Raw genomic sequence first — 15,458 nt, forward strand, 5'->3', positions numbered from 1 at the left:
CATCAGTAGTAGGGAAATGTAAACGTATCCTACCTGCGGGTGTTGGTTCCAATCCATATCAAGGCCCTGCATGCTTTTTTGTCAGTAAGATAAAATCAGATTGTGGAAAACAAGCATGAAAGGAGGAGAGATTTAAACCCACCTGTGGGTGCTGCTTTATTTATTTATTTATTTATTTATTCATTCATTCATTCATTTATTCATTTATTCATTTATTTATTAAATTTATACATTGGTGGAAACTAATACAGTGGTGCCTTGCTTTGCGATTGCTTCGTTTAATGATGTAATCGTTTAACTATTAGTTTTCCGGAACGATCTTGCACTCCATTTAATGATGTTTGCTATGGGCGATTTTCGCATAGTGATGTTTGGGACCTTGCTTCACACAGCGATGACAGTTTGGGTCCCCCATTTCACTTAACGATGGTTTTGACAGCCTCGTGTTGGCTGTCTTTTAAATGTTTAAAAATGTTTTTAAAAGGTTTAGAATGTTTGAAATCATAAGTGCACTTACGGTAATAAACCCTTTGTTAAACGAATTTGACTTTGTTCTGACTCTTTTTGAATTTGTTGTAATTTCCCCCCCATTGAAATGCATTGAATAGGTTTCAATGCATTTCAGTTGGGGAACTGCGTTTCGCTTAGTGATGTTTCCTATGGCGATTTTCGCTTAAAGATGGCAATCCGTTCCCATTGGAACGGATTATCCGGTTTTCAATGCATCTCTATGGGAAAACACGTATTGCTTAGCGATGTTTTCCCATAGCGATGTTTTTTTTGCACCAATTAAAATCGTTAAGCGAGGCACCACTGTATCTACATTTTTGCCCTTCTTGATTGAAGAACATTATACAAAAGCCTATTTGTATGATTGCAGGTAGTAGGTGCTGCTCTTAGATGGATCACTGAGTATAATACTGAGTATATACAGTACTGAGTATATAAAGTAGACAACCATAGAGTACCCCCTCCCCAATTATGAATGTAACTCAGTGGTGACGGAGCACTCATTGAGCACTGTCTCTGAGTTAATTTAAATATTCCAAATGGTGTTCAGTACTCTCTGTATCTCAGAATTGTGAAATTACAGGTCTCTAAAAATATGCTTCTAGTTCTATTCATGCAAGTTGCTCCCTATTTTATACTGACTGCCATCTCCTGCTACAACTCCCATGACACCTCCCATGCTGTTTTCACTGCCTGGGGATATCAAGCATGCTTAGGTAGCAAGGCCACACATACATTGTAACTATGCAGGTAACTAACATACTGATACACACCTGACGAAGTGGTCCTGATCCATGAAAGCTTGCAGATTGTATGATAAATGTTTTTAGTGGTCTATAAAGGTATTGCCTACTCTTGCATTTGTATTTTTTTATTGACCACGTGGCTTCCTTTTATTTCAATGGAATTACAAAGATACCAAGAAATAGCTGCCACCCCCATACCAACTCAAATACACATGGACTCCCAACATTAGTGGAGCAGGACTGCAACCACTAGGTAATAATATTTTGACTTTAATCTGACTCCAGTTGGCTAAACCTAGTGAGTTTACTAAATTATGGCCCCAATTCATAGATGGGGTACTTGGGTTTTCTGTGTCACCTCCCTCCTTCCTAGCCAAGCAGAAACATGTCCGTTTCAAACAAAGGCCAAATAGGAAGGTATGTGTGTACATGGCCTGTGCCTCTTTGTTTGAATCCACAGCTCCCTCAACTGTAACTTTGAAACAACAGTTCTAATGCAGCCAGCATCCTTTCTGACTTATATCTAAGAAAGACATGCCTGGCAAAATCCATCTTGCCCAGAACCTTTGGACTTTAAAGTCTTCACAGTGGTACACACTTGGTGAAGTACTCCTGAATCATGAAAGGCTGCAGATTGTATGATTATTATTTTTTTAGATGTCGATAAAGGTATCACCTACTCTTGCATTTGTATTTTGTGATGACCGCACAGCTCCCTTTTATTTCAATTATAGCACAGGTGTCGTTATACCTACTATTGCATCATATTGTCATCATTCCTTTGTTACCCTGAAAAGGCATTCATCTGCAATAACTTGTGATTTGTAACTAGTTGCTTCAGAATTCTGGAGAATTGTGCTGGAAGACCACTTTGACCTCTTTTCTGGTGATAAAAAACATACAGTCTTCACTAGATTTGTTAAAATGGCTAGATTCATTGTTTATTCTTTAATAATCCAAAGCATATCCAGCAATCAAGTATGAGTGTTTTAATAAATCACAAATCAGGGGTTGGTTTTTTTCTTGCTAAATGTTGTGTATCTTTTAGCTGATTCAGTCTATGTGTATTGATCATTTTTACTCTTTGGATTATTGTAGTTTATTACTAAGCTAAACCACAGGTTTAAGTTGTAATACAGATAAAAGAAACGTGAGCAGTGATAGAGAAACAGTATGTAAAACTCTTTAATGACTAGGAAATCTTGCTAATCATTGATCAGTAATGGAAGAATAATTTTTTTTAATTAATTACTAACATGTATTGCCTTTGTTCAGCAGATAGTTCTTTGTGATTCCATATGTGGGATATTGCTTTCCTTTACTTTAATCATAAACTTGTTGAGATAAAACATGACACAATTGTTTTTGTATCTGCAATTTATTAGTGTGGGTGGGGTCAAGGTCCATATTAACATCTTCTGCATGACTCTCTAAAGCAGGGGTCTCAAACTCAATTTACCTGGGGGCCACTGGAGGCAGAGTCTGGGTGCAGCTGGGCCACATCAGATTTTCCACTGAGTGGAGCAAGAGCCCAAGGAAGCCGCCCAGGAGTTTCCTTAACCCTGCTGGGGCTCCGAGGAGGAGGAGGAGGAGGAGGAGGAGGAGGAGGAGGAGGAGGAAGCACTGCTGGGGGCTGAGGCGGTCGCTGGCCGAGCTGGTGCTCGGGGTGCCGAGAGAGAAAGAGAGGCAGAGAACCGCTTCCCTGGAAGAGGTGGCGGCGGTGGCTGCTGTTAGCGGTGCTGTTGGCGGCGGTCTTTGAGGACAGGCTGGGAGTGAGCTCCACTCTCAGGCATCGCTCGGCAGTGGCTCAGGTGCTCAGGGAAAGGGCTGGCAGCGTGCCTCGCTCGCCAGCTCTCCCCCAATACAGCATCTCTTGCACCCTCCATCTGGAACTGCAGCCTGCAGTTGTATTAATTAATACTATACTATACTATACTATACTATACTATACTATACTATAATATAATATAATATAATATAATATAATATAATATAATATAATATAATATAATATAATATAATATAATATAATATACCCTGTTTCCCTGAAAAATAGACCTAACCTGAAAATAAGCCCTAGTGTGATTTTTAGGATATTCATAATAGAAGGTCTACCCCCAAAATAAGCCCCAGTTAAGTGAAACCCCGCCCTTCACCATTGTGCAGCAATCAGAAGAAGATGACATAACTGCATTTGAATAAATGTAGATTGTTGTACATGAAAAAAAAAGTAAAATATCCTCTGAAAATAAGCCCTAATGCATTTTTGGAGCAAAAATTAAGACCCTGTCCTATTTTCCAGGAAACACGGTAATACAGTATAATATAAATATTAGGGGTGCTGATAAGTATTGAGCCTTTCCCAGAAAAAAATTGAGCTAGGAAGCTGTAACTGCCACACTATTCTATACTGCATATTCCCCCAAGGAAGTCAATGCACTTGTGACATCTGTCCTGCAGCTTCTTAAGTCCCTGCAAATAAAATTCTTCTGACTGCTGGTGTAACCACTCATTGGCAGCATTAATTGCCGCCAGAACACTCCCAAATCATTATCCCTTTAGGTGTTTTTTTGAGTTTGGGGAACAGATAATACTGTAGTCAGAAGGAGCCAGGTGAGGAGAATAGGGTGGATGGGGCATCACGTGAAAGCCTATGGATGTCAGTTTTGCCATTGTTTCACCTGCAGTGTGTGATGAGATGTTGGAGAGCTTTTGTTGTGTTTCTTAACGCAAATCGCGGTTTTAGCAGAGTGATTCGCAGTCCAGAAATAACTCACACACAGTCCAGCAGCATTTTCTTCAGCAACGTGTATTTACAACAGTATTTGCAGCAGTCTGGCAGCATAACATGTAGAAGTGATCTTCAAGCAGGAAGAAGATACAACTGACTGTACAATTCACACATATATACATATACAGGACCAATCAGATCACACATTGCATCATCCCTGAGTTGTATCATCCATGAGTTGCATCAGCTCTGCTGAGTCATCCTGACTCAGTTTTAACACACCTGATCATTATGGATTCTCATTAATACACTCCATTCTGCTCAGGCCTGTAATTTTCCTTGACAGCTTTGCTGAACGTTTTTCCTTGATGTTTTGCCTCAACTTCGTCAATAAAGCACAGTAATATTTTGCATTGATGTTTGAACCCTGTTGGAGGTAGTCCACCAGCAGAACTCTCTTCTTATCCCCCCCCAAAAAAAACTGTTGCCATTTGCTTCTGCACCCACCTTTGCACTCAGAACTTCTTTGGCCTGGGGGAACCCCTGTGCCTCAATTCCTTAGACTGTTCCTTTGTCTCAGGATCATAACAGATCCGTGCCTCATCACCAGTTACCAATTTGCGCAGGAAATCTGACTCAATTTTTGCAAAATGTTCCAAAACAGCCGCTGATGACTCCATGTATTTCCTCTTTTGTTTGGTTGTCAAAAGTTTGGGGATCCACTTTGCTGCCAGCTTTCTCATTTCCAAGTTTTTGTGGATAATGGCACCAACCCTTTCACGTGATATTCTCAGATATGTAGCAATATTTTTGGCAGATATTCAGCGGTTCTCGATGATCATGTCATGGATGGCTTTCACATTTGCATGCACAGAGACAGAAACAGGCCTTCCTCTGGGTTTCTCACTTTCAACACCGAAATGGCCAGTTTTAAAATTGACAACCCAACGTTTAACTGTTGCATATGAAGGGCCACTGTCACCCATAGTTTGTGACATTTCATCATGGATCTGCTTTGCACCTTTCCCTTGGAGAAGCAGGAACTGGAGGTGCTGCCATGTTCACTTTGGACCTGAACATGAAAGATAAGCTAAAATCATAGGTAGTTGATTTTTGCACCATTGAATTGCACAGACAAATTGGCCAATACACACTGCAATTTATAGCTTCCTAGCTCAATTTTTTTCTGAGAAGGGCTCAATATTTATCAGCACCCCCTCGTATTATGTACAGTATAATATAATATATATAAGTAGTCCAAGTCCTCCATATAGAGCACGTTATCATAGTCTCTCGAGACTGAAGGATGCCTATGAAGTATTAATATAATATAATATAATATAATATAATATAATATAATATAATATAATATAATATAATATAATATAATATAATAATATTAGCATATTTATCCCACTCTGGTTGCCTTGTATTGGCTGCCTGTTTGTTTACGCATTGATTTCAAAGTGTTAATGATGACATATAAAGCCCTAAACAATTTAGGATCTTGATATCTAGCGGAATGCCTCTTCCCACCTTGTTGTTGTTGTTTAGTCGTGTCCGACTATTCGTGACCCCATGGACCGGAGCACGGCAGGCCCTCCTGTCTTCCACTGCCTCCCAGAGTTGGGTCAAATTCATGTTGGTAGCTTTGATGACACTGTCCAACCATCTCATCTTCTGTCATCCCCTTCTCCTCCTGCCTTCACACTTTCCTAGCATCAGCATCTTTTCCATGGAGTCTTCTCTTCTCATGAGATGGCCAAAGTATTGAAGCCTCAGCTTCAGGATCTGCCTTTCCAGGGAGCACTCAAGCTTGATTTCCTTTAGAATGGATAGGTTTGTTCTCCTTGCAGTCCAGGGGACTCTCAAGAGTCTCCTCCAGGACCACTTCTCACCTAGATCTACCCAAATAACTCGTTCTAGCCAGGAAGGGCAGCTGAGGGGCCTAATGCCAAGGGAGGCCTGGAGAGAAAGAACAAGAAAGTGGGCCTTCTCGGCAGTGGCCCCTCGCCTTTGGAACAGTCTGCCCCAGAGATCTGTCTCGCTGCCTCACTGGGTGTTTTTAAGAGCAAACTTAAGACCTGACTCTTTAGGCAGGCTTTCTCTCCTGTCATCACTTGAATATTTTTTCCATCTTGAATTATATTATTACTGTTGTTGTTTTTATTATATTGTTTTTATTTTATCTGTTATTGTTAGCTGCTCAGTGTAGACTTTGGTCTAGATGGGCAGGGTATAAATTTAATTAATTAATTAAACATACCTTGAACTGGTGTAAACATAAATTTCCACCAGCAGTGATTATACAGGAGTCCACAGATAATAAACAGATATTAGACGCACATCCTACATACAATAGTCTTTGAGAAATTTCAGTTTAAGGGAACATGCTACTAGAACAACATTCATGACAATAATGTGTGCCATTTTATACCTCACTCAGGAAAAGAAGATTGCAGCAATTTGAAGTAGATGTTTGAGGAATTAAGGTCATTTAGGTATTGTTGGATTGTTATCTTACTCATTTTACACACAGAGGGCTGTCCTCTTTTAATGTTTATCTTCAGCTATTACTAGTGAATGTACTAATAATTGTCTGTTACCTATAGTGGGTAACAAGCAAATTGCATCAAAATTGCAATAGAAGAATAGGTGCTATGCTAAACATGTATGTAGGTTCCTCTTGATCTTCAGAAAATTTTAGTGGACAATATGCTATGTAATACAAGAAGCAAACTGCTTCATTTCCCATAAACAGAAGTATACTTGTGAACAAGGAAGTACTGTAGGAATGTCATGTGAGGTAGTTTCCTGATAATAACTGTGAGGTAGTCCTGTGAGAGGGCGACACTGCACACCTGGGATGAAACTCAAGTACGGACCTAGAGGTATCTACAATCCTCCGTATAGGAGACCCTCTTTAGACTGAACTACAGAAACTTTGCATTTTTCTTTCATGTTGTCAATGGTACTTTCCTCCCATTATCAAATGAGCAAATGAGCCCCATATCTTATGCAGCACTTGTGGTATAATCCTTCTTTGGTCTTCCCTTTGGTGCATATGGTCGGGTGCCATAGGAACTAGCTGTTTTGGTGCAAATACATCTGCAGTGCAAACAACATTTGGAGGGCCCACACATTCCCCTATTGTGGGCTTTTGGTCTGATGTAGCATGGCTTTTCTCCAAAGCCAGAAATGTCATTATCAGTCTGTATTAAACAACTGTCTTTGCATGTTCTGAAACTAAGCAATGAAATGTTGTTGCTTTCCAGGCTGAGACTAATAATGGAGCAGAATACAGAGCAGAGGTGTGAGTGCTGTATTCCTAGTGACCTGAATTTTCAAGGTTCTTCAGCCAGATCACAGCCAAGAAGAGGGGAGGACACTCAGACAAGCAACAAACAAAATATACCTTCAGATCAACCAATGACCAGCTTCAGTGGTGTCCAAGTGGCTTCTGCTCAAACTTTGCCTCAAAATAATCTTGCTGTCTCATGCACTGGGGAAAGGTTAAGGTAAGCAAAATGTTAATTTCAAAATTTTTAAAATGTACTGTGGGGTTTTTTGTCGTAGGAGAGATTTTGAAAAACATGCCATAGATTGTAGTGGTACAGGTCTGGTGTACTTGTCTGAAGAGGATGGGAAGTGAGTATCTTTTTAAAGGAGTTAGGAAGTGAAATGAAGTATCCATTAATGGTGGAAAATGTTGTAGTTCAAATAATCTAGAAAACCTACATTATGGTTTAGTAGTAGTGCATTGGTGCAAATCCCACACATGCACTCTCATACATAAATGTTTCTGTCTCTCTCTGTTTCAGCTGACATGCCCTGTTCTTAGCACAAAAGTATTTGTTTTTATTTTTAAAAAACATCCTAATAATTAGGGCTAGTTTATGATTAGATACTGTGGCCAGCATCCTGTTAGGGATTTTCCATAGACACACAATTGATGTTGTCTAAACAGTTGTAGTATTTGGCTAGATACAATTGCACAACCAGATACACAAGCATTTGCACAACAACCTTGCACAATATCCAGAAATCTGTAACAGGACGCTGACCTACGTTGGTAGGAAAATTATATCAAGTTCATGGCACTTCTTTGTCCTCCTGCTTGGTATTTTGGTAAATGCCATTCATCCTGAACATACATTTTAATAGTAATCAAAGAATACCTTATTTTTCCATGTATAGTACCCCCCCAATGTGTAGGAGGGGGGTAATATACACTTGCCAGAGGTCGAGGAGCAGTCAATGGGTAGCCGTGACAGGCGGCCGAGTGCAGCTGTGTCTTTGTCTCCGTTTCTGCCTCCTGCTGCTGCTGAGCCCATGAGTGGCACAGAGGAGACTGCAGCAGCAGTAGGAGGCGGAGACAGAGGCAAAGAAGCAGCTGCGCTCGGCCGCCTCTCGCTGCTGCCCATTGAATGCCGCTGCCCAATTGCAAGGAGACGATCGCTGGAGGGGGCGATCGGGCAGCACCGGCAGCAGTCAATGGGCAGCTATGAGAGGCAGCCAAGCGCAGTTGCTTCTTTGCCTCAGTCTCCGCCTCCTTCTACTGCCTTCCGTGTATAAAACGGCCCTCAATTTTTCCTCTAATTATTTTAAGAAAAAGAGTAATTTTTTACACGGAAAAATATGGTAATCATTAGAATAATGAAGTTGGAAGGGACCTGTAAGGCCATAGAGTCTAACACCCTACTCAATGCAAGAATAGAAATCAAAGAATATCTGCCAGGTGGGTATCTAGTTTTCTCTTGAATGCCTCCAGTGTTGGAGCACTCACCAACTCCTGAGGTAACTGGTTCCATTGCCGTACTGCTCTAACAGCTAGGATGTTTTTCCTAATATTCAACCAAGATCTGGTTTCCTAACTTGTGCTGACTGTTGCGTGTCCTGCACGCTAGGGTGACTGAGAAGAGATTCTGCCTCTCCTCTGTATAACAGCCTTTCAAGTATTTGAAAAGTGCTATTATATTGCCCCTTAGGCTTCTTTTCTCAAGGCTAAACATGCCCAGTTCTTGCAGTCTTTCAAAATAGGGCTTGGTTTCCAGCCCCCTGATAATCCTTGTTGTCCTCCTCTGAACTTGTTCCAATTTGTCCGTGACCTTTTTGAAGTGTGGTGTCTGGAACTGGACACAGTACTAAAGATGAGGCCTAACCAGTGCTGAGTAGAGGGGAATGTGTATTTTGTGGGATTTAGAGACTAAAATAGCATTTGCCTTTTTTGTCGCCACATCACACTGTTCACTCATATACAGTGATTCCAAGATCCTTCTCACTTGTAGTATTGCTGAGCCAAGTATCCCCCATCTCATAACTGTGCATTTGGTTTCTTTTTCCTAGGTGCAGTACTTTGCACTTATCCCTGTTGAATTTCATTCTGTTGTGTTCAGCCCAGTGCTCCAGCATATCCAGATCATTTTGAATTTTGTTTCAGTCTTCCTGGCTATTAGCTATTCCACCCAAATTTGTGTCATTCAGAAATGTGATTAGTATTCTCTGCACCCCATAATCCAGGTCATTAATAAAAATGTTGAATAGTAAAGGGACCAGGACTCAGCCCTGGGGTACCCCACTTGTTATTTCCACCCAGTTTGAAAAGGAGCCATTAATCATCACCCTCTGAGTACGATTTTGTAACCAACTGTGTATCCCACCTGACAGTTGTTCTGTCCAGCAAGTATAAATGGGAATGAACATTTAGTGAGTGGGCATAAGTTTCTGCTCTGTTACAGAGAAGATAGTATTGTCTATCACTGTTGTAACACAAGTTCAAATGACACTGTGACACTATAACTGTTCCTAGGTCCACCCAGAGACTTGGATAAAAATTAGTTTATTAAAGTGAGTTTAGAAGCCTCTCTAGTTTCATTGTAATATGTTAAATGGCGTGCAGAAATTCATAAGAAGGGAAAATGTGTGAGGAATCCAGTTGGCACCCTTGGACATCTACACTAGTCTGAGCTAGTACGTATGTGTGTGTGTGCACGCACACACACACTCACTTTCACTTCAGGTTAATTTTAAGTTTCTAATGCTGTTGCTTAAACTTTTCCTGTTACACAGGTTTTGCATCCTTTTCATTTCTGTCTAGAGCTGGATGATCATTGCAAACGATTTGTGGGTTTTTTAACCATTGCTGCTTACATAAATGTAAGAAGCATCTGCACTGCACTACACTGCTTCATAGTTTATTCTCTCACATATCATGAGTATGATGATCCAAAGCTGGTTTCCACAGAGTGACGTACTGTTTTCTCTGCTGTGGAACTGTCTTCAGCAGCTCATGCTTCGAATCAAACATGCCAATGGATGACACTGAGAGTCTCTCTCTCTCTCTCTCTCTCTCTCTCTCTCTCTCTCTCTCTCTCTCTCTCTCTCTCTCTCTCTGTGTGTGTGTGTGTGTGTGTGTGTGTAGAAAGCAAGACATTTTGTTGAACTGATCAGTGATGTGGTTTCTTCCCCCCCCCCTTTCGTTTTATTCTAGTTCTTCTAAAAAGCAAGGTGCAAAAGTCCTGCCTGACCACGTGGATCCTTTTCATGTCACTGCAAACCTAGATAAAGAAAAGGATATTGCTTTCCTCTTAAAAGAATTGGATGTTCTAAGGGCAAACAATAAAAAGGTACAATGGAAATATTCCAGTGCAGCCTATTAATCTACTCTTATTTTACTTCTGTTGTTTGCTTTGATTGACAAGATATGTCTTTCTTTTGTTTCCTGATTACGACTTGTTTCATGATTTGTTTACCTTGGGATAGTCTGCTTGTCTGCCTTGATGCTTTTTAATCAGCAGGATCACAGTTACTGCATATCCAGATTCTTGTGCAGTTCTTTCAGCTCAGGACTCTTAGAAATTTGGAAAGATAGAACTTGTTCAGAACCTGATGTGGTTTAATTAAATTCACTCAGCAAGCGTTGGTTGTGACTGATCACAAGCTACCTCCGTGTAACAATAGAAACTCTCCAGTTTCCATTGATGATTAAGAGATCTGTTGTTAATAGTCTTTTTTTCTTCTTCTCTTTATTACCAATATTTGTTCCACTTCTTGGTGCAATCAGTTTGTGCAAACTCCTTGAAGCAACTTGATCAGATACAGCATCCTGCAAAAATGCTTAGTTCTGTGTGGCTGCAATCTCACTTTATCAAATTTTGAAGGGTAAATGTGGAATAAATAGTTTTGCAGATACATTAATGATATCTTTATTACTAAGCCCCTACTACAGAATGAGTTGAGGCATCATCAAGTGAGGGAAGCCAATTCGTTTAATGGCTATTACAAGGAAAATAACAAACATATCAGAAATTATTGTTGTAGGCCTTACTGCTCAGAAAATATGGTTCATTGTCCTTTCACTGTGTCAGAAACATTTGCTAGTTATGAAGAATTTATGCCTTGTTTCTTTAAAATTGTTGTCTTCAATTCCTTATTTTGTAACATAGTTGAAATGTATGCTAAGCTAAGTTTATTAGTTAATATTTAACTTTTACGGACATGATGCTGTAATGTTGTAGTGTGTGTACAAGGAACTGAAGATGTAGCCTCGTGTATTTTTCTTTTCTTCTCTACTTGGCTACACTGTATGTACCATCTGAAGTTTGAAAGCAGCTTGTGAAATATGACTGGATGAGAAAATCCAATTATTTATTTTTAACCATGTCCTTCCTGGTGTGCTGTTCTTAGATTTCTCCCTAGAAGCTATAGATATGGGGGCAGCTATTAACCTGGAATTTCTACATCATACCTAAAAATTCAGGCATGTTGCACACTGCAAAATGAATATTAGCACACTTATTCATCTGTTGGTTGAGTCAGTTGTATGATGTGCCCCATTGAACTTGTAAGCTGAACTCCTCAAGGTCAAATCATGCTTCAGATGGACTGTATATTCCTTAGTGTTATAGCATTTTCCCTCCAGTTATGCATTCCTTCAAAGCTGTGTTGCCTGAGCAAATCATTTGTGAATAAAGCCTCTGTGTCCCTTGTGACATGTGCTAACATGCACTGGAGTATGGAGAAAGCCAGAGAGTTCCAGAAAAACATCTACTTCTGCTTCATTAACTATGCAAAGGCTTTTGACTGTGTAGACTGCAACAAACTATGGCAAGTTCTTAAAGAAATGGGAGTGCCTGACCACCTTATCTACCTCTTGAGAAATCTATATGTGGAACAGGAAGCAACAGTTAGAACTGGATATGAAACAACTGATTGGTTCAAAATTGGGAAAGGAGTATGACAAGGCTGTATATTGTCTCCCTGCGTATTTAACTTATACGCAGAATACATTATGTGAAAGGCTGGACTGGATGAATCCCAAGCCGAAATTAAGACTGCCAGAAGAAATATCAACAACCTCAGATATGCACATGATACCACTCTGATGGCAGAAAGTGAGGAGGAATTAAAGAGCATCTTAATGAGGGTGAAAGAGGAGAGTAGAAAAAAATGGTCTGAAGCTCAACATAAAAAACCCAAAAATCATGGCCACTGGTTCCATCACCTCCTGGCAAATAGAAGGGGAAGATATAGAGACAGTGACAGATTCTTCTTTCTTCACTGCAGATGGTGACAGCAGCCATGAACTTAAAAGATGCCTGCTTCTTGGGAGGAAAGCGATAACAAACCTAGACAGCATCTTAAAAAGCAGAGACATCATCTTGCCAACAAAGGTCCACATAGTCAAAGCTATGGTTTTTCCAGTAGCGATGTATGGAAGTGAGAGCTGGACCATAAAGAAGGCTGACTGCCAAAGAATTGATGCTTTTGAATTGTGGTACTGGACTAGACTCTTGAGAGTCCCCTGGACTGCAAGGAGAACAAACCTATCCATTCTAAAGGAAATCAACCCTGAGTGCTGACTGGAAGGACAGATCTTGAAGCTGAGGCTCCAATACTTTGGCCATCTGATGAGAAGAGAAGACTCCCTGGAGGAGACACTGATGTTGGGGAAGTGTGAAGGCAAGAGGAGAAAGGGACGACAGAGGATGAGATGGTTGGACAGTGTCATCAAAGCTACCAACTTGAATTTGACCCAACTCTGGGAGGCAGTGGAAGATAGGAGGGCCTGGCGTGCTCTGGTCCATAGAGTCACGAAGAGTCAGACACGACTTAATGAATAAACAACCACAAGTCCCTTGTGATGATGCATCACAAAGCAAAAGCAAGTTAATTTGCAAAATGCAGATCAAGACAAGCTCGTGCTAGGATAAATAGGGGGTTTTTTTTACCTCTTAAGGGAACTCTGCATCTGATGACACACTGTGTGTTACTTTCCTTTGTGTCTGTGTTACCAAATGCCAGCCTTCTCTAAAACCATTCTCTCCAGATACATTGTGCTACAACTTCCATTATCCTCAGCTGACCTAGCCAATGACTTTTCTGACTTGGATGATGAGACTTGTAGTCCAACATATCTTGGAGGACACTGTACCTCATCAAATGGCAATTTCAGGGTGCATGAAATGAAGCAGGAATAGAGAGCTACTTGAGTTCTGAAGCAAATGTTCAAGCTCTGGGAAAGTAGAAGACAACTCTTTTTCTTTTTAGTTGGTAGATAAAAGAAATCTTTATATTATCTTTATGCATCATTCTTTAAGAATCGAAACATATTTTGGTAGTGTTTAGTATATTGTGCTAGATAGATCGAAAGATAACACACAGTCTATTTGTTCCATTCAGCTTCAGGATAAGCTGTCTGAAAAGGACAAGGAGCTGAAAACAATAAAGCTGGACTTAGAACTGCATGAGAGAGTGACAGAAGCGTCGATTGCAGAGAAGGGCGCAGGTACAGTAGAGCAACGCTCAGCAGATGGCCATATGGCTCATACAATCCACCCCATAGCTATATGATTTGGCCTCATGAACACAAGTTATGTTTGCTAAAGGAGGGCTGGTTTAACTTTTTTCTGTAAGGCTGTTTAAAGTCACTTAGAAAATGGGTGGCTCGAACATCCTGGTACCAGTATTAATATTAGTGAGAGCTTTACCTATATTCATTCTGATTTGGGCATTAAATGAATTGTTAACACCATGTCAAGGCAATCACAAAAAGGGTGTTTGTTTTGTTGGAAGGTCCTGAACAAACAAGGGAAATAATGATTACCACAGCCACTACCTTTCAACCAGCAGTTCAAATATCACTTATTGTTTTATCTGTTTTCCGTAGTGACGCTACTGACCATCTCTCCATATTCCTTCATGTGGTCATACCTCTGTGTTTCCCACAGCTGGGGACCTGACCCTCTGCTTGGTGGGTGGGCTAAATCTAGTTTTGGACTACTAAAAGGCATGTGGTGTGATGGCACATCAAAGCCAATAAGGTTTATTGTAGATTTCTAACAGAGGAAAGCCGTTGGTAAAACTGGAAATAGACACGTGTATGGGGTTGTTCTTGTTTGTAGTTGTTGGGGTGTTGTTGTTTTTTTTGAAGTTTTTTAAATTCAGCTTTGGCTTATTTTTTATTGGTCACTTCTTTCTAGAATTTGGTAAGCCATTGTGAGGGTTATATAGATCCAGGAGATTAGGAAGCTGTGGAACTTGATAACAAGGACTTTTGAAAGCAAAATAGGAATGCAGTCAATCTCCAACTCATATGATGTGGAGAAAAAAAGTTATGTCACTAAGATAATTCTCAGTGACATTATTATATTAATCATGTTGTAGGAAACATTAATAATATCTGAATTGTGTAGCATACCTCACTCAGTAACGTATCCATATTCTGTGCCAATCTCTTTGATAAAATTAATGGAGGGTGAGGGCAATGAAGTAGATTCTTCGGCTGTGAAGCATTTCCTACCAACCATAGACCCATTGAATTGATAGTTCTCGAAAACAAAATAAAAATAGAAGATAAAAAAAAACAAAAATGTTATGCCATCTTAAAGAGTGACTGCTATGCTTTAATGTGAAATTTTATGGGCAAGTTCTCTTCCTCACATTAAAATATAGCAATTTAAGGTGCCACAATGTTTTTGTCTTCTTTATTTTTTGTTTTTGTGTGATTGCTAGCACAGACTGATGTCACTACCCCTTCTAAAACTACTACCATTGAATTCAGTGGTACAGTACTTGAGTCAGTCGTGAGTGACAAGTCCCATACATTCATTTCAGTGAGTCCATTCCAGGGAGGACTGGTAAGTTGAATTTACAGTATCAATCTGTCTGTCTGCATGAGAGATTATGTACACTGTAAGATAGACTGGTAATGCTGTAACAAATGGGCAGAACCCTAAATATTTGCAACATAAATTAAATATATTTATTGTAACCTGTGGATTTTTTAAAGTCACCATAAAACACTTACCTAGATCATAGTTACATCTTGATTATCTACCAACTAAACATTTACAGAATGAGAACTGTTTGGATTAAATTCCAAGTGATGTGTTTGTTTTGGGGATGTTTGCACAGAGTTTTACTTCTGTATATATAATAGTGAAATATTTTATTCAGTATAGACTTTCTTT

The 15,458-nt window shown here is 39.9% G+C and overlaps 1 protein-coding gene across 8 annotated transcripts in view; it reads left to right on the forward strand.

Moving 5' to 3' along the window:
* The window catches only part of MIPOL1 (mirror-image polydactyly 1), a 233,386-nt gene that overhangs the window by 50,791 nt on the left and 167,137 nt on the right, over positions 1-15,458 (forward strand). For all 8 annotated transcript variants that reach the window (XM_072986393.2, XM_072986392.2, XM_078392515.1 and 5 more), the window contains 3 exons: positions 7,263-7,505; positions 10,478-10,613; positions 13,669-13,774. In XM_072986393.2, coding sequence (XP_072842494.2) covers positions 7,276-7,505; positions 10,478-10,613; positions 13,669-13,774 — 472 coding nt within the window. In that variant the 5' untranslated portion in view covers positions 7,263-7,275. The remainder of the gene's footprint in view (positions 1-7,262; positions 7,506-10,477; positions 10,614-13,668; positions 13,775-15,458) is intronic.

The sequence above is a fragment of the Pogona vitticeps genome, chromosome 1 (assembly GCF_051106095.1).
Source record: "Pogona vitticeps strain Pit_001003342236 chromosome 1, PviZW2.1, whole genome shotgun sequence".
NCBI classification, from domain to species: Eukaryota; Metazoa; Chordata; class Lepidosauria; order Squamata; family Agamidae; genus Pogona; species Pogona vitticeps.